Genomic DNA, 21942 nt, shown 5'->3' on the forward strand with positions numbered 1-21942 from the left:
GAAAAATCCCAAAGAAGCTACAAAAAAGTTCTAAGAACTAATAAGTTCTAGGTCACAGGATGTAAGACAAACATATAAAATCAATGATATCTTTATATATTAGCAGTGAACACATGGACACCAAAATTAAAAGTACAATATCAAAAATTTACAATCACTAGAAAAGAAGAGAAAAGAAAGAAATATTTAGGTGTGTATTTAACAAACATATCTAGCCTTACTGTATAGCACAGGGAAATATATTCAAGATCTTGTAGTAGCTCACGGTGAAAATGAGTAAGAAAATGAATATATGTATATTCATGTGTGACTAAAAAATTGTGCTGTACACCAGAAATTGACACAACGTTGTAAACTGACTATAACACAAAAAAAAATTTAAAAAAAACATAAGCCTTATATGCTGTAAACTACACAACACTGATGACAAAAAAAAAAAAGCAAAGAAGTTCTAAATAAATGAAGAGACATACTGTGTTCGTGGATTGTAAGACTCAACACGGTAAATACATAATTTCTTCCCAGTGTGATACATATTAATATTTAACCAGCTCTCTGGGCACCCTGTGGCCCAGCTAAGCTGACAGATAAAAACCACCATGGTAGCTAAGTCAGATTGGTATTACTATTCAGAAGAATGAACAGTCAGTGGACTAGAACAGACCACCCGGAAACAGACCCACACTTAGATAAAAACCTGACAACTTTGGTGTTGCTAGTCAGCATCAAACAGAAAGGGCTGGACTGGTCAATAAAAAGGGTGGACAATGGATTATTAATATGGGAAAGAGGAAACTGCTTCCTTAACCTACACCAAAAAAAAAAATCAGTAAGAAAAGGGCTTAAATATAAAAAAATAAAATAAAAATTTAAAACTACAGGAGAGTATCTTTATGGTCTCAAGCTGGGAAAGGATTTCTTAAATAAGGGCTAACTGTAAAGCCAAATATCTATAAACTTTAACTAAATTAAAATAAAGAACTTCTGTTTGGTGTCTCTTCTTACTTATCATGAGAGCTCCACCCTTGTGACCTAGTGACCTAATTACTTCTCGAAGTCCCCACCTGCAAAAGCTATCACATTGGGGGTTAGGGTTTCAACATACGAATTTTGAAGGACACATTGTCAGTAAGGCAGTCATCTCATTCCCACAGCCCCTGCTGGTCTCCCAGCTGCTTGGTGACTTTGAACAAACTCCTCCATCTCTCTGTGCCCCTGCTCACTCACCCTTGATAAAGCCAGAGGGTGGGGGCTGCCTCCCTCACAGGCGGTCCAGAGGCTCATGGCCACCATGGGTGAGAAGGCCCTGGGAGGAACACCACCAGGAGGGTCCAAGTAATACTCGCCGAGACCTGTCTTCCCACAATCCATTCCTTACCCCGGTCTGGGATGTCTGTCTGTCTCTCTCTGTGTCATACACACGCGCGCGCACACACACACACACACACCACACACACACCACACACACACACACACCACACACACACCACACACACACACACACACACACGGGAATACGCCTCTCCCTGCATCTTGGTCTCTGTTATCAGCCATGTTAGCGCTCACATTTATGGAAGACACTATGTACCAGATGCATAATCTCATTTAATTCTCTGGTTCTGTTTTCTTCATTTTACAGACGATGAAACTCAGGCTCAGAGAGACACTACCTTGCCAAGCCGCAAGAGCTGAGCTAGGATTTAAACCTCCCTCTGCCCAGTTCCAGAGCCCCGAGGACACCGGACTCTGGGCGCCGTGTTGGCGCAAAAAGCCTGTAAATCCTGACCCCGTTGAGCCAGCGCAGGACTCGGGTTCCACGCTGGCTCGTGCACAGACCCTCTGGCTGACCTCGGACCTCAATTTCTCCCTCCGGAACACGCAGGCAGGCGATTGTGAGCGCTCAGGGGCTCCGCCGAGCCCCGCCCTCGGGGGTGGGACTGGGAGTGGTCACGTGGAGGGGCGCCGGGTCCCCCGAACCCCGCCCCATCCCGCCCCGCCCCCAGGCTCCAGGACCTCCGCCCAGCCGCCGTCCTGAGGCGAGAGTGCAGAGCCAGCCCAAGGCGCGTCGCGGGCTCGGGACCTGCCGCCACCCCCGGGCTGCTGAGGGCGGCGCCGCCACCGCGGGGTTTCGGGGACGCCGGCTCGCTGCGCGGCCTTCCCCAAGGCAGCGGTGCAGGCGCCGGACCAGCAGCGGCAGCAGCAGCGAGGACTCGAGCGCGGGCGGCAGCAGCGACACCATGGATCTGTCCTTTATGGCCGCACAGGTAACAGGGCACCTTCCACCCGCGCCCCGGGCCGCCAAGTTTGGGCAGGTTCGGGGCCACGGTCTCGCCCTCCCCGCCTGGGTTGGACGCACCGGGAGGATTCAGGCCGGGCGGTGGCGGCCGCCGGGGATGCAAGTCCCGGTCCTTTGTGCGGGCTGGCATCCCCACCTGGTGAGCGCATCGGTGGGGCGGCGAGCGTGGCTCCCCATGGTGGGGCGGGCCGTGCATCCTGAGCTCCCCGGGTCGACCTGTGCGAGGGGCCTGGGCAGTGGTCCCCTCTTTGCTCATCCCCCTCGCTGTGGTCCCCTCTCCGGCGCCCCGGAGCCCTCCTCGACGGGGCTGCCCGGATCCGTGCGAATCCTGGCGGGCGGGCAACCTCTCTCTTCCCCATTCTGTATCTTCTCGAGGCGCCAGGTAATCTGTCACTTGCCGCTGACCTCGGGCGCCTCCCACCTCACTTTTCACTCCTCGGATGGAGATCATGGGCGTCTGCAGCCTGAGGAAGGCGGAGAGACCCGCTATGTGACCAGCCAAGCGCCAGAGCAAAGCGCTCGTTTTCAGCCTTTTTTGCTTTGTGCTGAGTCTGTAGCCATCAGTGCCCGGCGCGACCATAACTCTTCCCTCGACACAAAACAGGTTCCCAGTGGCAGAGAAAACAGGTGACCTCTCATCGCTTGGTCTTTGCTGCAGGAGAATCCCCAAGAGTTCTAAGAGTGGGGTGATCTTTATGTTTTACGCCTGAACTATCCAGCCAGAACAAAGGCATCGCTGGCTTTCCCGAGCAGGCTGTGGCCTCTTGGAGTTACAGTCTGGCTCAAGGGAAGAGCCACCACATTTGGGCTGAGAGAGTAAGTTCCCATGTACAAAATTCAGACCTTGCACCTTCTATAGGGTTGGTTATTTTGGGAGCCTAGTGGTAACAAGGGCCCCCAAGACTCCTTTCATCCTCTGGGTATGTGGCAGGAGCCCCTCTGGCTGCTGTTTACTTTTCCAGGGAATGGAGTTTCAGGAGACACTTTCCCCTCAAACTGCACCATGTTGGAAGCCTGTTTAAAAGTAACAGTAAAATCCAGGCTGCAGGGCCAGTGAGTCCCCAGTGGAGGCATGAATGGGTGCAGAATCCCCAGGCTGGCTCAAAGGAACCTGGATTCCAGCTCTGTGCAGCCTCAGCCTCTTAACAAGTTCACAATATTGCTAATTGTTCCCATGATCGATGCTGGTCTTTTTTTGCCTAATTTTCTGTCTCCTGTTCCTAAAGCCATTTTTATAAATATTGTCATATGGACATCATTTTAGATAGTGGTGACCGTAGCTGCATGATGACTGAGGAGATGTCACCGGATTTATTTCTAGAGGAGAGAGAAGCTCACACACCCTTTACCTCTACCTTCCCCCTCTAGATCCCACCAAACAGCTGGTGTTTCCATGGTTACAAGATAAATTGATGACTGCTAACCCTGGGGCTGGCTGGAACATCAGGAGTTGCTATGGTAACTTGACAAAATAAACACAGGGCTTTTCAGCACCTAGAGGCAGAGACTGCACAGAGATTGGGTTCTTTTTTTCTTTTTTCTTTTTGTTTACAACTCAAGTTTGATGTGGTCAGTTTATTCCCGTGGGCAGATATGTGGGCATTGATTACATGCTCAGTCCTGGGCTGGCCACAAGGAGCAGAAACACGAAGCCATCACATGGGGAGAGATGCCGATGCTCGCTGAGCACCTGCTGTGTGCCAGCCATGGGACTCACGCTCTGTTACAGTAGATCCTTACACGTCTGTGATGTCGGCACTGTTATCCCCATTTTACAGATCAGGATACCAAACTTCAGCGAAATAAAATAATTTGCCCAGGATACACCATTAACAAGAAGAATTTGGTTTCAAATCCGGGTCTGAGTATCTGCAAAGCTGCTAGGTTTCCCACCTTGCTGCTTCACCCTGAAAAAGACACAGCATAAGGGACAGGGTGGACATACTTAACGATGACTCATCCCTTCTCCTCCCCCCGGAAGTGGTCTTATCATGGTGCGTTGTGATCTAATGGACATTCTGATGATCCTCTGTCCCTCTTATCCGCACAAGGGCAGGAACTTTTACTTCTTTTTTGGGAGCACTTAGCAGGGCTTGGCTGCAATGAGTGTTCAGCACATGCTGTGAGTGTGCAGTGACCACCAGGTGCGGGTGACCGAGCACTGTCCCTACACATCAGCAGAGGGCAGTTTGATAGAGAAATGTGAATATCTCCAGCCACCTGTTCAGCAAATGTTGAGAGCCTGCCTTGTGCCAAGCTCCGTGCTGGGCGCTGGGACGGAGCTGCTGGGGGTCAGTTGAATGGGAGATAGATTTTCTTTCTGGGTACTTGCAGAGTATTGGAGAAATGATGGACCAGGCCATTCCAAGAAAGGGCAACCAAAACTCCTGGCACGTAGTAAGCCCTCTGCAAGTATCTGTTAGATGATTGTTGAGCGTGAGATGTATGTGCATGAAAACACATTAACAGGAAAAGACGGTGAGTTTGAGGTGTCAGATGCCCTCCCCGTCAAACACCTGTTCATCGGTACTTGAGGGTGGGGCTTCTGATGGATGAGAACTTTTCCCTTGGTGGGCTTGGAAATAAGGGCATTCTAAGCAGAGAGGCACAGAGGTAGGAAAGCCCAGAATATATTCACAGGATCCTTCAGGAAGCTGGAGGGTAGGGAACACAGTAGATCTGGGAGGGAGAAGCCAGGGCCAGGTTCTAGAAGGTACTAACTGTTGGGGATGAAAGGGCCATATTTAATCAGTAGACAGTAGGAGCCATTGCAGGTTGAGCAGGGAACAGCTTATAAATGAAGCAGTGCCTTGGGAAGACCCCGGCCCCAGTAGAGGCCAGAAGCTGGAGGGATGGGGGAGTCAGGGGGGCACACCTGCTTGATTAATTGATTGAGTGAAAGAAACCAGATCCTTGTGACTTCCAAACCCAACTCTCTTCCTCTTCATCATGTTGTGAAATATGATTCCTGCTCGTGGCTTACAAAGGCCCAGAGGATATATGCCATTTGAGACAGATTTCCCTCTCAGAACCTCAGCATTGAAAAGACACTCTTCTTGGATGTCCAGAGTGGACATCAGTTATCCTGCAAATCCTCTCGTGCAGTTATGCCCTCCCTGGTGTGAGGACATGGGGCTGTGCGTTTGGGCTTAGAAGAAGCTGTAAGCATTGAAAATATAAAGGCACAGCTTGCTCCTGAGCCCTGGAGGGACTCAGTCATTCTCCCTACCCCCAATCCCCTGAAAACACCCCAGCATACTCCACACAGTCCCTGGGTCCTTAGACACTCTGGAGTGTTGAAGAGTGAACAGGAGCTTCTGTTTCTGTAGGGCCAGAGGTGATCAGAAGGGCAGGGCTACCCAGACCCTCCAGGAGCTGGGGAGGAGGGGAGAATCACAGACTCTCCCTGTGCCATTGATGGGGTAGCCTGTCTTCATCGGGGGCCCCATCCTTTCCTCGCCTTCCTCCCAGGTGTGTGTACTGGCCCCCACATCAGCAGGTTGGGGGATCTGATTACCCTCCCCCTAAATTTGAGCTGGCCTTAGTGACCTTCCTGACCAGGACAACGCGGGTATGTGACATTGTGAGATTAGCTTGAAAGAATACTGGGACTCTTGGCATGCTTGCTCTGGAAGCTGTCCGCTGTCTTGCACAAGACTCTCCTCCTGCAGGAAGGGAATGAACATTTAAGGAACCTACTGTGTGCTGGGCCAGCACATCGAATGGACTAGGGGGACCAGGAGCTCTGTTCACACGCTTCTAGGTTGTAGCCCCCTGTGGAACAAGCATGCCTATGGCATAAGAGCCCAGCCTCATTTTTGTCCTTATGGGGACCCGAGGTACACAAAATATTGTGTTTATGTGTAATTTTAAGCAAGGTCTTAAAGAAGTCTGTGTTCGTTTCCTAAGGCTGCAAATTACCCCAATCTGAGTGACTTAAAACAGAAATTTAATCCCTTCTGGTCCTGGAGACTCAAGGTCCAAAGTCAAAGTGTGGACAGGGCTGGGGTCTCTCCAAAGGCACCGGGGAGGATAATTCCACACCCCTCTTGGAGCTGCGTGGTGTTGTCTGCAATCTGTGACGTTCCGTGGCTCATAGACGCTGTCATGCCTCTGCCCCGTTGTCACCTGGTGCTCTCCTGGTGTCTGTGTCCCTTCTTGTCTTATCAGGACACCAGTCATAATGGATCAGGGCCCACTCTAATGACCTCATCAAAATCTGATTATATATGCAGAGATCCTGTTTTCAAATAAGGTCACACTTACAGGTACTGGGAGTTAGGACTTCAGTATCTTTTTTTTGTTTTAATTTTTTATCGAAGTGTAATTGATTTACAATGTTAGTGTCAGGTGTACAGCAAAGTGACTCAGTTATACATATACATACAGATGTATTTTTTCCCTTCAGATTCTTTTCCCTTATAGGTTATTACTAGAAATTGAATATAGCGCCCTGTGCTGTACAGGAGGTCCTTGTTGTTTTTGTATCATAAATATAGTAACGTGTGCCTGTTAATGCCAACCCCTAATTTATCCCTCTCTGCCCTTTCCCCGTTAGTAACCATAGTTTGTTTTCTATGTCTGTGAGTCTGTTTTTGGCTTATAAATAGGATATATATGTGTGTGTGTATATATATATATATATATATGTATATATATATATATATTTTAGATTCCACATGCAGGTGATATCAAATGATATTTGTCTTTCTCTGTCTGGCTTACTTCACTCAATATGATAATCTCTAGGTCCATCCATGTTGCTGCAAATAGCATTATTTCATTCCTTTTTATGGCTGAGTATATTCTATTGCATATATATACACATCTTCTTTATCTAGTCATCTGTTGATGGACATTTAGGTTGTTTCCATGTCTTGGCTACTGTAAATAGTGCTACTGTGAACACTGGGGTGCATCTGTCTTTTCAAATTAGAGTCTTCTCTGGATCTTTTTGGAAGACACAACTCAATCTATAATAGGGTCTGAAGATCCCTAAAGGATAAGGATCTTAGTTTTCCTTTTAGTGATCATGGGTCTTAGAGAAGCAGTGGACAGACCACTTCTCTAAACCTCAGTTTCATCATCTGTGAAATGGGGACAAATGGACTTCCTCGTGGAACTGTTCCTCTAGTCATTCAGCAAGTGTTCCCTGTGTGCCAGGCGCTCCCTACATGAAGTACTGGGGGCAGAGGGTCACAGGCCCTGCCCTGTGATACCCAACTGGGTGGAGGTAAATGTAGGTGCCCTGGGAGCCCAGAGGAGGCACCTAACCCAGCTTTGGGCATCAGGGAAGACTTCTGGAGGTTTGAGTTGAACTGAATTTGAAGGATGCATAGCTGTTATGTAGATGAAGGAGTGAGGACATGGCCGACGAGGGAATGGCATGGGGCTTGAAGTAGTGTCTCCTGTTGGGAATGAGAATTGCAAGCAGCCCTTTGGTTGGGCCGAGGGGTAGGTGGCAGGGGAGTCGGGGACGAGGCCCAGAAGACAGGGGTTGGGCCAGTGGCCTCAGGGAGTGGAGCAGGGTGGAGTGGGGACTTCAGTGACCCAGAGAGCAGGCGCCTGGCCTGGGGGGGCACAGACAGTGGCCCAGAGCACCTGCAACTCACTTGTGCTCTGCAAGCACACAGGTGCAGAGCCATGGATGCTTCTGGGTTTTCAAGAAAATGGAAAATTCTGATGCTTGCAAGCAGTCTGGATTTTCACATGTTGGCAACTAATTAAAAATTTTCAACCAACCAACCAACCGTGATGTGAGCTGTTTTAATTACTTATTGCTTCTCGTTTCAGTTACTTTGTGGCTTAAAGCAGTCATTGATTTTGCAGGCACTTGGGAAGAAGTGGGCTAGGCAGTTTGTTTCTGCTCCGATGGCATCAGCGGGGGCCTGGGGCTGGAGTCTAGACACCCGTCACAGCTGCACACACCTGTCTGACAGTTCCGTGCAACCTGACCCTTCTCTGCACTTGGCATTTCATCCTGTAGATGTTTCTTTAGGCAAGCGGGGCTTCCTTCCAGCATGCTGGTCTCCGGGTCGTCGAACTCCGTGTGTGGCACTGCTTCCCCGCCAAACCGGCATTCCCAGAACCTGCGAAGTTTTTTATGAACCAAACTGGGAAGTCCCAGAATGTCACTAACTCCACATTCATTTGGTCAAGAAAATCCTAAAGCCAGCCCAGATTTAAGGGGAGGGGATTAGATTTCACCTCCTGATGCAAAGAGCAGCACGCACATCCGGGGGGCTGGAAGGATGGATGGCCGCCATCTGTGGAGACAGGCTGCATGTGGACCAAACAGAACAGGTGTGTGGGCTGGATTCATCCCAGGGCTGCCAGTGTAATGAATATCTCTAGACGGGACAGGTGTGTGTAGAGCTTGCCAAAACCTTGTAAACTTCCAAGCCCAGGAGAGAAGTAAATTATTACTAAGGAGGTGGACCGTGACTTTATTAGACTGAACCATATGAAGTTGCTGATACATGACTATTTTGATCTATCAAATGACAATTTCATATAGTTCAGCCTACTAGGTGCTAACTGGGAGTAAGTTCCTTGACTTCTGGAGGGAGGAAGTGTTGTCAGATGTAAGGTGGAATGAGGAGACAGGGGCAGGGGTGGTCGCTACCCACTGGGGAGATCTGAGGTGGCTTCCCGTGTTTGAAGAGCTGGGACCACCTCCCACACACACTTCTCCCCTCAGCCTGGCTCTGAGAACCTTGGCCATGCTGGTGAGAGAACACAGTCATACCTGGAACATTATGTCCCACTGGGTGGGTCTTTCTGGAAGACGAGATGCATGGTCTCATCACAGCTGAGATGCTGATACATCCACTGTCAGTCCCTCTTCTCCTGCCCTCCCTCCCCCGGACCTTGGGAGGCTCACAATTAATTTGCATTTTAATTATTTTTCGTGGAGAGGGAAAAAAAAAACAAACCCGCAAGTCTTTGGTCATGTTGAAGAGGCGGTTCGGTTATCTCTGGAAATGATCGTAGCTATTCTCAAGGGCTTGTGAGAGCGTTCCCAAAGATTTGCAAGAAACCAGTAGAAGTCTTCCCTCCCCGGAGGAACACAGCTCTGCCCAGAAAAATAGAATTCTAGACAGTCTGGCAATTTGCTACTTAGATAATGTTTTCCCCAGCCAGCGACTGCTCCTTTTTCTTAAAGCAAGAATTCTCATTAAAATACAAATTGTCTGTTATCTCAGATGTTTTTAACCTAAGGGCTGTCTCGTTGTATTTCAGATTCCCATTTAAAGATTTAAATATTTCATCATTCTAATTAGACCTGCCTCGGGAGAGAATATAGTGCTACGTTTTTGCAGGGATGTGATGAGAAGTTAAGGAAGAAGTAAAAATCTGTTGTATGTTTTGTAGACCAAATTTCTAGATAGCGTTCTTTTTTTTTAACCTAAGTATAGTCAGTTTACAATGTTGTGTCAACTTCTGGTGTACAGTGTAGTGTTTCAGTCATACATATACATGCATATATTCATTTTCATATTCTTTTTCATTATAGGTTACTGTGAGATATTGAATATAGTCCCCTGTGCTGTACAGAAGAAACTTGATGTGTATTTATTTTATATGTAGCAGTTAGTATCTGCAGATCTAGATAGAGTTTTAAGAGCCAAGGCATTCCATTTGACTTGAAACAGTTGTATCTCACAGAGCTAAGGGAATCAGGACATCTGGAGGTGGACTGCAAATGGAATGCCTTGACTATTATTTATCTTAGGCCTGGAGCTTGTACTTTTTGACCACCTTTACCCAATTCCCCAGCCCCCTGTCTCTGGAAAACACCAATCTGGTCTGTTTCTATGAGGTTTGTTTTTTTGTTTTTTGTTTTTAGATTCCACATATAAGTGAGGTAATACAGTATTTCTGTCTTTGTGTGAATTATTTCATTTAGCATGATGCCCTCAAGGTCCACCCATGGTGTCTCAAATGGCAAGATTTCTTTCTTTTTTATGGCTTAATAATACACACATACACTTTTTTTATGTACTCATCTGTCAATAGACGCTTAGGTTGTTTCAATGTCCTGGCTATAGTAAATAACGCTGCAGTAAATTCAACATGCAGGAGCAGGTATCTCTTCAGGCTATCCTGATTTCATTCCCTTCAGATATATACCTAGAAATGGAATTGCTGAATCATATGGTAGCTCTATTTTTAATTTTTTAATTTAGTTTTTGAACCTCCATCCTGTTTTCCACAGTGGCTGCACCAATTTACATTCCTATTAACAATGAACAAGGCATCCCTTTTCTCCACATCCTCTCCAACACTTGTTAGCTCCGTCTGTCTGATGCTAGCCATTCTGATAGGTGTGGGGTGGCATCTCCTTGCGGATCTGATTTGCATTTCCCTCATGGCTTGTGATGTTGAGCTCCTTTTCACGTCCCTGTTGGCCATTTGAACATCTTCTTTGGAAAAATGCTTATTCATGTCCTCTGCCCATTTTTAATCTGATTGAGTGTTTTTTTTTTTTTAACTACTGAATTTTATAAGTTTTCCATTATTTCTTTACAGATTTTTCTTCTCTCCTTTGGAGATTCCATTTACACATATATTAGGCTGCCTGACGTCTCACAGCTCCGTCAGGCTTGTTCACTTTTTTTGAGCCTTTTTTTTTTTTCTGTTTGTGTTCCCTTTTGGATAGTTATCATGGACCTGTCTTCAAGTTCACTAATATTTCTTTCGGATACCTAATCTCTGCTAATCCAATCCAGTATATTGTTGATCTCAGACACTGTGGTTTTCATGTCTAGAAGCTTAATTTGGGTCTTTCTAAAAAATATTTTCAGCCTTCTTTTTAACATGTTCAGTATTTCCTCTAACAGCTGCTTTAACGTCCTCATACACTAATCCTAAACCTGCATCAGCTCTGGGCTGGTTTTGATCGATTGCCTTTTCTCCTCCTCATGGATCATATTTTCCGCTGCTTTGCATGCCTGATAGTTTTGTATTGGATGCCAAACATTGTGAACTTTACCTTGTTGGATGCTAGATATTTTGTTATTCCTATAAATATTCTCAAGCTTTGTTCTGGGATGCAACTGTGTAGCTTGGAAACAGTCTGATTCTTTTGGGTCCTGCTTTTAAGACTGAAGGCAGGACCAGAGCCAGCTTTAGTCTAAGATCAACTATTTCTCACTCCTGCGTGAAGGCTGCCCTGCGTATTCCATCCAATTCCCTGTGAATTACAAGATTTTCAAAATGGCTGGTGGAAACAAGGCGCCCTTCCTGGCCTGCATGGGCACCGGGCACTATTCCCTGTCAGCCTTTCCAGTGATTCTTTCCTGCCTCAGGTGTTTTCCTCACACGCATGCGCTCACCGGTCCTCTGCTAAATATCTGTGTGGCCCTGCATCCTCCATCCTCTGCCTCGTGGTCTCCAGACGCCTTGGTCTCCCCAGACTCTCAGTCCCATCTCTTCAATCAGGGAGCCCACTGGGCTCCATCTGGGTTCCCCTTTCCTGCTCCAAGCCTGGGAACGCTGCCCAGGCCACGAACTGAGTCAATTACAGGGCTTATTTTGCTTGTTTCCCATCTCTCTGAGGTCACTAACCTTCACTGCCTGATATCCACTGTCTTGAAAACAATTGTCCTAGGTTTTGTCCTTTTTTTTTTAACTTTTTTTATTGATTTATAATCATTTTGCAATAGGTTTTGTCCTTTTGTTTATTGTTTCTGTTGGGAGGGTGAGTCCAGTCCCTGTTACTCCACCTTGGCCGGAGGCAGAGTTTTCTTAACCCTGTGTTTTTAGCAAGTATGTTTCCACCCCTCGTCCTTTCCTCCCCTTGTGGGGAACGGAATATAACATTAAGCCTGAATCTGGCCCACTGCCTCCACCTCCCAGCTTTGGCACCTTGTTCTGGCATTTCTCTGTCTCTTCCGAATGCCGTAAAGTGTGGTTAATGTATGTGCTTAACCTCACAGGTGAGTCTTGGATACCAGAGTTAGAAACATCCTTGTGATGGGACGCTCCCTGCAATATCGAGAGCCAGGCAGTGATCCAGGTGGCAGGTCTTCATGCCAGCAGCCAGAAGTTGGGCAGCCTAGCGAGCAGGGCTGGTTCCTTCAGGCCCGCACCCCAGGCACCTGAACCCTGGGGAGCCCCGTTCCCCGGGAGGGTGAAAGTGAAGAATGGGAAACAGGTTGCTCCAGCCTCAGGGCCGCCCAGGTTGGCAGTCAACATCTGGGCCCCCGTTGGTCCTCTCCGGACCCCATGACGGCCCCTCATCCATCTCAGCACGGAGCTCTGGGAGCTGAGTAGAAAAGCGTTAAGACTCGGCTTCCCGCGGCTTTGAGGGCGACGTGTGGGAGGTGACTACTGCACTCCCTGGGCCTCCTGCGCCCCCACCTCTCTTTGCTGAGCCGTGACGTGCCACCTGCATCTTTTACCTCCTCTCTGACATCCTGCCGACACTTCTTCCCTCCCGCTGGAGGTTCTGCCTGGGCCCCGCAGCGGATCCCAATAACCAGGTCATTCAGGCAGAGAATGCCATGCAGGCAGCACGCCATGGGGACACCCTCCGTGCTGTGTTGGGAGATGTCGAGGAGCTAAAATGAAGCCATCACCAGCCTTGGCCATCTTTCCCACCCTCACCAACATCATGTGAGAATGAATTACATACAGATTATTGTTCTCAAGCGCACAGGTGAGGTGAGGCAGGAGCCACCCTGTGGTGGAAGAAGAAGGGGTGGACAGTGCGGATGAACCTGAGCACATGCTGAGGGCCAGGCTCTGTGTTGCGCGCACCCCTCCACCTGAGGACAGCGCTTTCACACACCCATTTCAGAGAAGAGGATGCTGAGGCTCAGAGCCTGAGGGTATAGCCCACAGTCACTCAGGCAGGAAAGGGAAGACAGGCTAGGTCTGAGCCCGGGGCCCAGGCACCAATGCTGAGTGGCAGCTGACAGTTTGCAGAGTGTTGACGTGGGAGTGGAGGGGGACCTGAGCCCCAGGTGGGTGTGTTTCAATCACAAGCCTCCACGGACCAGCCCTCTGGAAGCCTACACCTTCCTCCCTCGGGCCTGTGTGGGCAGAGAACATTGTGACTGAAGCGAGCTGCTCCAAAGCTCAGGCAGCCTGGCATCAGTGCCGGAGGCGGAGCCCACAGGAGGCTCAGAGAACCAGGGAGGGGTCTGGAGTGGGGGAAGCGATCAGCCCTCCCTCCTCCTCTGAACCCGAGGCTCAGTCCAGCTCTCCCCCGGGGCATCCCTGTGTCTGAGGGTCCCTGAAGGCAAAGGTTCCTGTCTCATTTACGCCAGGACTGGTGCTGCTCAGCCCAGGGCCAGAGCTGGTAAATATTTCATAAATAAATCAAGAGAGCAGAGGATCAATAAAAGCATGAGAAAAGCTGGGTGGAAAACACGTGCTGCATCAGCTCACCAGGCACTTCTTCCTGCCTGGGCGACTTTAGGCCTGAGCCTCAGTATCCTCCTCTCTGCAACAGGCGTGTGATAACACTGCCCTCACAGGAGAGCCATGCAGCACAGAGCCTGGCCCTCAGCAGGTGCTCAAGTTCATGTACGCCATCCATCCCTTCTTCCTCCACTCAGGGGCAGCGCCTGCCTCACCTGTGGGCATGAGTTCTGACGTGTGTGTTTGCATTGCCCTAGAACCTGGCCAGATCACCTCGGCAGAGCTACCATAAAATGCCAGAATCCCTCCCCGGGATTCCTGTGAAGGTGGGATCGCCCTCTGTGTATCTTCACGGATGGGGATCTCACCACCTCGCAAGGCAGTGACTTCCACTGGAGGCAGGTAGCCTTGGACTCAGACATGGCCCTGCCACCATGCGTCTGGGGAAATCACAAATCACTCCATCTCGCCAGGCCTCAGCATTCTTAACTGTGCAGTGGGCTGATGGGAGTTGTGATGAGTTATGATAAACCTCAGGATTTTGAGGCTGAAACATGGTAACGTGGCACCTGGTAAGTGGTCAGTAAATGGGAATTACTTCCCACTTATGAGCTTCCTCTCTTGAGTCAAAAATCATCTTCGCTTTAACTCTGCCTGTTGATCTAGGAGGCGAGTCTAATCCTACTTGCACGAGGCAGCCTGTTCTGTGACTGCCTGGGGCCGCAGAGAGCGCCTGAGATGAGGAAGCAGGAGGCCTGAGTTCCAGGGCTGGCTCTGCCACTCATGACTTGGAGCAAGGTGCTTAATTTCTTAAAGCCTCAGTTCTTCCGTCTGTTAAATGGAAACAGTACCATCTAGCTCACAGCGTGGGCAAGAGGATGAAGTGAGAGGTTGGATGTGAAAGTATGCCCTGCACAAATGCCAGTTTATCACGTTTGAACCATCATTCTGCACCCTCCCTCTCCATCATCCCTATTTTGGACTAAATGTGGCCATTTCCTTCAGCTATTTTCCCAAACGATTCTTCTCTTTGGAATTTTCACCAGGTCAGGCTCTGGTCTATCAGCCTTCTTATAAATCAATTTTCTCAGAACAAAACATGATGCTCCAGAAGAATCTATCACCTCCTTGGATCTAACCCTGATACACCCATTAATGTGGCCACTGAGAGCTGAATCCTGCCCTGTGTCATGCTGTGCTTTTGCCTCATACTGATGAGAGGTCTCTCTTTCCCGAGTGCTGCTGTTCGGCCAGTTCGCCATTCTAGAATTTGTGCAACTGATTTCCTTGAACCTTAGCACAGATATGTCAAGAGCTATGAAGGGTCTGAAATTTTACCCTGCTTGCAAGGTAGGCTGCCACAATTTGAAAGATGCTGACCAAAGAAGTGAGACTCACAGACAGAGGGCTTTATTGCGCACAGCACAGTCAGCAGCCTCAGCTTCACATCAGTGCCCCTGACTCCACGCGTCCCAGGGGACCAGGCAGGGCAGCCCGGGTGGATTCTGTGTGCACAGTTGGTTTGTGCAACAGTGAGGAACCCCCTGCTTAGGAAACCCCACTCCTTTCAAGGGAACTGCTAGCAAACCTGCCCAGCCTTTGTCTCAGAGGGAGACAGTCAGCCTGGTCAGGAAGTAAAAGTGCCTTCTGCCCCAGAGGGGACACTATCTCTTTCTTTAAAGAGACAGCTTGCTGTACAAACATCATTGAATAGATAGTCTGGCATAAGAGCTGTCGTATCTTTGTTAGGAAGGCATGTGGAACACAAAGACCCATGGAGAGTTGTCTCCCAACAGTATGTTTATATTTATCCATCAGAACTGCAGTGCACTGATCTGGGCTTGAATCTCACTTGGGCACTCCAGAGCTGTGCCACCTTGGGCAAACCCCTAGCTTCTCTGATCCTCAGTTTCTACAGCCTGAGAAAGGTTTTAGTCCTACCTTCCGGGAGTGCTGTAAAGGAGTCTTTGAAGTAGTGTCCTTGAAGCATCCTGACTGTGCCTGCTACTGAGAAGACCACGGAGAGAAGGCAGCAGAACCCACAGTCACCATGACTTGGGGCTCCCGTTCCTTCTCTCCTGTCAAAGGGGTAGAGTCACCATCCTGGCCCCAAGCCCACCAGCCAGTGGTGAAGACCCGGGAAGCTGGTGTCCGGAACTTGGAGCAGAGAGAGCAGAGCCTGGGCTCCAGGATCCAGATGAATTCATTTCAAAGCCTCTGCTTCCTCATCCGTTATGTGGCACCCGCCTTGTGGGATTTCAGGAAGAACGCAAGGAGATGATAAATGTGGACTGTTTGGAACGTGTCTGCAGGTGACAGGTGCTCAGCAGAGCCATTATGCTGCCCTCTCGTTTCTGAAGCCTGAGACTCCTGGAACGCAGCGTGGGGCTGAAGACATGAGCTTGCTGCCTGGTGAGGAAAGCGGCCATCCGAGCTGCTCCCTGGAGAGAGCTGATTACGAGAAGCCAAACAAAGAAGACTGTGGGGTATAAACTCATTTTGCAAGCTTCTTGCAGACAGCTCAGCATGCTGGCAGCATTCAGGAGCAGTTCATGGGCATTCAAGTGGCCGGACCCTGTGTGCTCTGCCTCCCGGGGGGGATACAGAACTAACCGCCCAAGGCATCCTCCCATGGGGTTCAGGGATGATAAACTTGGAATGCTGGAGACCTGGCCTTGGCAGTGGCTGTTCACTTACTGTGTAACCTTGGGGCGGGGTGGCTAACATCTCGTCTCTGGGCTTCTTTTAGGAACTCGGTGATGGTTAAGATGAGATGTAGACTCAGACAGACCTGGGTTTGAATCTTGAGTTCGAAACCAACTGGGAGAGTCAAGTACAGCCACCTAAGCCCGCTTCCTCCCCTGAAAACTGATGCCCCTCCTTGCCTCACGGAGTTGCTGGGAGAAGCAGAAGGCTGTGTGGGTGCAGAGCCTGGCCAAGAGACGGCACCTACTCTGATGCCATATTATTTCCTGTTTCTTGGTCCACAAGAGGGGGGGGAGTCGGGAGACCATAAGATCTCTTGGTGTGAAGAGATGGAAGCCTCCTGGAATCAAGGTGAAAACCTCCTGGTCCAGATTCCCTTTAGCCCCTTGTTGGTTGCCTGTGACCTGGACAAGTCACTTTACTTCTCTGCTCCACATCATCAGTTTCGCCAGCTAATCACACCTCCTTCCACCACAGGTGGTGGAAACGCTGGTCACCGGGCGCGGCCTGGGACCCCAGTCAGTGCTCAGGGCCCCTCTCGGCTCTGAGTTTTATCAGCAGGGCTGCCGGCTTCAGAGAGCGCCCTGCGTGTTCAGGGCGTAGCGAGTAGGAAGGTGGTGGGCCAGAGGCGCGCTCGGGGTTCTTCAGGTGGCCTACAGCAGGTCCCCACGGCTGGAGCCGCCTGTTGCTCTGTCCCAACCCAGGGGTCAGTCCTTGGGATGTTTTGGAACCACTGGAGTGGCCTCGGCTGATGGACCCTGCCGCTCTTGGCACCCCAGTGGCAAGCGGGGTGGACGGTGCTGTGGGCGGACAGAGGAACAGCGTCTTCCTCAGATGGAGAATCTGCTCAGCCTCCTCCCAACAAATGATGTTTGCTGGGCCTTCTGGGGGCTGAAGTCCATTTTTTATACTTCCGGTCAGGAAAATTAAAAGGTGCTAGTGGGTATTCTGGGGAGAGGAGCATGTGGCCCCCACGTCCCGGATCCCTGGATCCAGAGGGTGCCAGGCTCTCCTCTAAGCGCTCTACTGGATCCGTGCAGCCAGCCTCACCATCGCACTTTGAAGTGGAAATTACAAGTATGCCCACTTTTCCGATGAAGCAACTGAGGCTCGGAGCGGTGGCGTAAGCAGCAGAGCTGGGATCTGAACTGGCCGCCCGGCAGCCGGGCTTCTCCTCACGGCTCACTCCCTGGGCTCAGCGGCTCTCCAGGTGGGCCTGGTTTGTTTTTAGATCTGAGCTCAGCCCAAGTGGGGAACCGGAGCGCGGCAGTAATTGGCATCCTTCACGTTTCCACCATGACTGACAACACAGAGCTTGAGTCTGGCAAGCCGGAAAGGGCGGCGGGGGTTACCACCTTGGTTTTCAAAGCATCTCAAATATGATGATTCCATTCCCGTTTTGGGGCTCCTTCAGAGGGTCAAGGGTGAGATTCGGCATTGCATTTGAAAGCTCATCTGCCAGCCACGCTGTTTTACTCGCAAGATAATTGGGTGCCAGGAAGCACAAGCCGTTAGCCATGTTCCTGGTTTTAAGACCATCAGCGCCAGCGCCGTTGAGCTGAGTCACGCCCGTTTAGGGGACTGACCATCGGTGGGCCACCTGCAGCCCGGCTGGGTGGGGAGAATCCTGAAGCAGAGTCCGTCACCTTGGCTGAACAAAGAGGTTTCTACAGCAAATATTCTCACAAATGATAACAAATGTTCATAGACCCAGGGTTGTTAAGTCAGCAGCCCTTGGACCTGTTAAAACAAAATTGTCATGGTAACAGCAGAGCTGGTGGCTCTTGGTAAAGAAAAAGAAGTGTGACCTTTAGAGGACAAGCTGAAAAATCAGCATAGCTTTAACTGAAATCTTACGGTAACTGTTATGTAAATATTCAATAATCTTTCCTCTTATCTGTTTAAATGAAGATGAAAAACTGGAGTGTCAATAGCTTCATAGTCTCTCAAATTCCCCGCAGAGCTGTAGATTCTATTTTATTGTTTGTTTCTGGGTTTATTTTTTTAATCGAAGGGTAACTTACAGGCAACACAGAGCACACACTCTTAAGCGTGCAGCCCAACAGATCTACATATTTTTATGTGCAGATAATTAAATAACAAGCCTGGCTGCTACCCTGTGAAAGCTCTGCTTACAAAGCTGGCCCTTGGCCGGGGTCCGCTCTGCCCTAACTGGTAAGGATGGCTCTCTGCACTGTTCGTGCCAACAGTATGGTGCGTATCGGTTATGTGGATATACCTGCCCTCCTTTTGGGAGTCTGGGATCGGGCACGTGCTGGGCAGAGGGCGCCTCGCGACCAGCCCCCAGGAGGAACCCTGGCTCTGCGTACCCTGAGTTGGCTACATTTTGGCCATCTCATGGCCACCTGTTGCTGGGGTACCAGGTGCGCCCCGTGCGACCCCGCCCGCCGGGAGGGTGCCTGTGCCGGTTTCCCGTGGCTTCTTCGCCCCGCTGCCTTCTCCCTTTGCTGGCTCTGCTTTGTGTTCTGTGCCGAAATAAATGGGAGCCGTGAGTCCTCCCAGAGAATCACTGAACCTGGGGTGGTTTGGGGGACCCTGACAAATATATGTAGACACCCCCATAACTGCCACCCAGATCACGAAGTGGAACGTTTCCTTATGCCCTTTCCCGCCAGTGCCCCCGCAAAGACTTGGTCATTGTCCCCACCTGCTCTCACTGTCCCCCCATCCCTGCCAGTAGTCCTTGGGGTACCCCCTTCTCACTCAGCCCCTCCTCTGCATCTGTTTCACACAGAAGAATTGCTTCCCTTTTTTACACTGTTTACTCACATCTTTTGTCTCCTGGAAATAACTGTCCCCTGTCTCAGGAGTGCTTTACCCACTGGAAGAACGTGGCTTAATGACACCCTTTCTGCTGCCCCTCTTCCCTGACCCCCAGCACTTAACCCCCCGCATTCTGACTTTTAAAAATCATGTAAAATACTGGCTTATTTAAAATTATTCACTTTGTTTTAATGCTGCCAGGGATTATAATAGTCTGTCTTCCTGCTGGAGACTTTTTAAAAGGCTCCAATCCTTCACCTTCTCTGAGGACATTTTGAAGCAGAGCAGGATTTATCAGAACAGTTTTTAATTGAAGTTAACTTGGTGGCTTTTCCCACACAGCCAGGCACTCACGCACGCTGCAGAGATTTACACGTGACACTGGGAGATGTTACAGTGAGCCTGTTCTCTCAAGCAGAGAGCTTTGTGAGGTGAGGATCAACAACCGCCTGGCTCATCTGGACACAACTGATCAGACAGGATGGACGTAAGATGGAGCTGGAAGGATCAGCCTTCCTAGAGTGCCGGGGTCTGGCCCAGCCCCCTCCCCAGATGCCTCTGGGGTGCAGCCGAAGGGCCCCTGGAGGCAGGACCAAGGGCAGCTGGTGGGTTATTAATCTTCCATGTAGAGTAGCCACAGGTAACCCAAGGGGCTTCAAGCCCTCAGTCTCAGCTCAGCCATGACCCTCAGGTTCCTGAGCCAGTTGAGTCTGTCTGTCTGTCTGTCTGAAAATGGGCTCAGGAGTACCTGCCATCCCAGTTTGCTCCGAACACTGATGGGCTAAGGTGTGCAAACAGCTTTGCAAATATAATAGTGGTGGTAAGGATGCAGCCTGGGGTTTACTGAGCACTTAGCATGTGCCTGGGACTACTTTCGGCACTTCATACGTGTCCATCTTCACAGCCTGGAGCCAGAAGTGCTCCTGCCATCGTGCCCATTCTGCAGATCAGGAAAGTGAGGCCCAAAGGTTACGTCACTTGCCCAAGTCATACAACAGATGAGCGGCGTTGGGAGAGGGGATTTGAAGGTCTGCGGTTGGATGTCCTGGTTCTCAGCCACTGTGCCAACTCACCTGTCAGCTGCAGCATCACTTGTAGGATGCTGCTCACCTGGGGGCAGTCTCCGCCGAGGGGGCCCCAGGAAGAGGTCCCAGCATGTTTCTTGACATGGGAACATTCATCCTGAGTTCCCGTGCTGCCGCGGCAGCCCTTGGCCCGCCGTCCTCTCCTCCCTGGACCATTGCAGGCTCTTCTCTCCAGGTGGTTGTGTCTGGTTCCTTCCTGATCCATTTTGTTTTCCTCACCCCTGTCCCAGGAGCTTTCTCCTGCTGAGGCCCCTCAGTGCCCCCCACCTCCGTCCGTGGGATAACGTCGCAGTCCTTGGACTGACCCTCCATCCCCTGGATCAGGCATCTTCTCAAGGGTCAGGCCCCACACGCACCTTCCTGGTCCCAGCCTTGGCCAGGTGCCACCCGAACACTCCATGCTTTGCCTGGGTTTTCCCCTCCCCTCCTTCAAGGCCAGGTTCAGAACCATCTCCCCCGGGAAGCCAGGTACCCTGGGTCCCCACTCCAAGGCAGAGCTCTTCGTCTTTTCCATCCTCTCAGCATTGCTCCTTTCCATCCACTGGGCTGCCATTTGTGCAGACAGACGTCAGGCGCAGCCCCCGTGGCCCAGACTGCGCTGTTCTCCCTTGCCTCCCCCTAGTGGGGGACGTGGGGCTAGCGTGAAGGCAGGGGACTGTGGTGGCCGGCCCAGGTCTGAGTTGGCTCCCCAGGCTCGCTGCAAGACCTCAGGCAGGTCCTCACCGCCCCCGCCCCCGAGCAACAGGCCAGGTGGAGAGCAGCCCCGTTTACATAGCGAGCCCCGAATGAGCAGAGCCGGTGGAGACGTGCTTTGTGGGGTGTAGGAGTTTCCCGTGCCCTGCATGTTTGTTGGTCCCGTGGATAAACAGTAGGTTGAGTTGATTCAAGCAGATGGTTTGCATCCCCCGCACTCTCTTTCTCTTGCCATGAGCTGGGAATTCAGGGCTCGGCTTACCCCAGGGCAGTGTCCTCTCCCTCTGTCTTTCTCACCCCTTCCTGCCTCACCCACTCACTTGCTTTCCTTTTCAGCTGGGTGCCTCTCCTCTCCCGCTCATGGACAGCCCCAGAGAATCCACCCACCACCAGCCAATCAACAAAGAGGAATAAGCCCTAAATCCACAAAGCAAACATCAGAGGGTCCAGGATGCCGTCTGGGAAGGGTTCCCTGATCTCCCAGCCTCTACCCCAGCCCCTTCCCCCAGCTCATGGCTGCAGATTCGTGAGTTGGAAGGAGAACAGATTCTTTTCAGAATATGCACCATCTTAAATTACCAAAAATAAAGTGGAAAGAACTAATGGCTAATAGTAATACGAATAACACTAGCTGCTAGAAATATGATTGCTTATTAATCATTATCCGCCTGGTGTCAGGCCTTCCCTGTGCTTAACGCCACGTGCCAAACGTTGAGCTCAGGTTTTTACATCTGTGGGCTCATGAGGTCCTCACAGCACCCCAAGGAGGGAGCTATTCTCATTGGCCCCATTTTACAGATGAGAAAAGTAAGGCTCAGAGAGGGTGAGGGGTTAATCCGTGGTCACACAGCTCCTTGGTAGCCAAAGCAGATGTCGGAATACAGATGGCCCAACTTCCTGTACTTTCTGTCAGAGTAGCTGGGGTTTGGTGTGACTGGTTGCCACTGGGCCTGTGTGTTGTCACCCCAGATTTTAGTCCGTAAGTTCACCCAAAGAACTTCCTGTTCT

At 50.3% G+C, this 21942-nt stretch overlaps 1 protein-coding gene and 1 long non-coding RNA gene across 2 annotated transcripts in view; both read left to right on the top strand.

Moving 5' to 3' along the window:
* Positions 1-1847: 1847 nt before the first annotated feature.
* The window catches only part of C6H14orf132 (chromosome 6 C14orf132 homolog), a gene marked incomplete at its 5' end in the record, with an annotated part of 44726 nt that continues 24631 nt past the window's right edge, over positions 1848-21942 (top strand). The window contains 2 exons of the mRNA XM_032482903.1: positions 1848-1892; positions 2004-2264. Coding sequence (XP_032338794.1) covers positions 1848-1892; positions 2004-2264 — 306 coding nt within the window. The remainder of the gene's footprint in view (positions 1893-2003; positions 2265-21942) is intronic.
* LOC116664401 lies at positions 2278-21523 on the top strand. The gene is made up of 3 exons (XR_004320920.1): positions 2278-3112; positions 3665-3754; positions 21271-21523. It is a non-coding gene; the product is annotated as an uncharacterized LOC116664401 (long non-coding RNA).

This window comes from Camelus ferus, chromosome 6 (assembly GCF_009834535.1).
Source record: "Camelus ferus isolate YT-003-E chromosome 6, BCGSAC_Cfer_1.0, whole genome shotgun sequence".
Taxonomy (NCBI): domain Eukaryota; kingdom Metazoa; phylum Chordata; class Mammalia; order Artiodactyla; family Camelidae; genus Camelus; species Camelus ferus.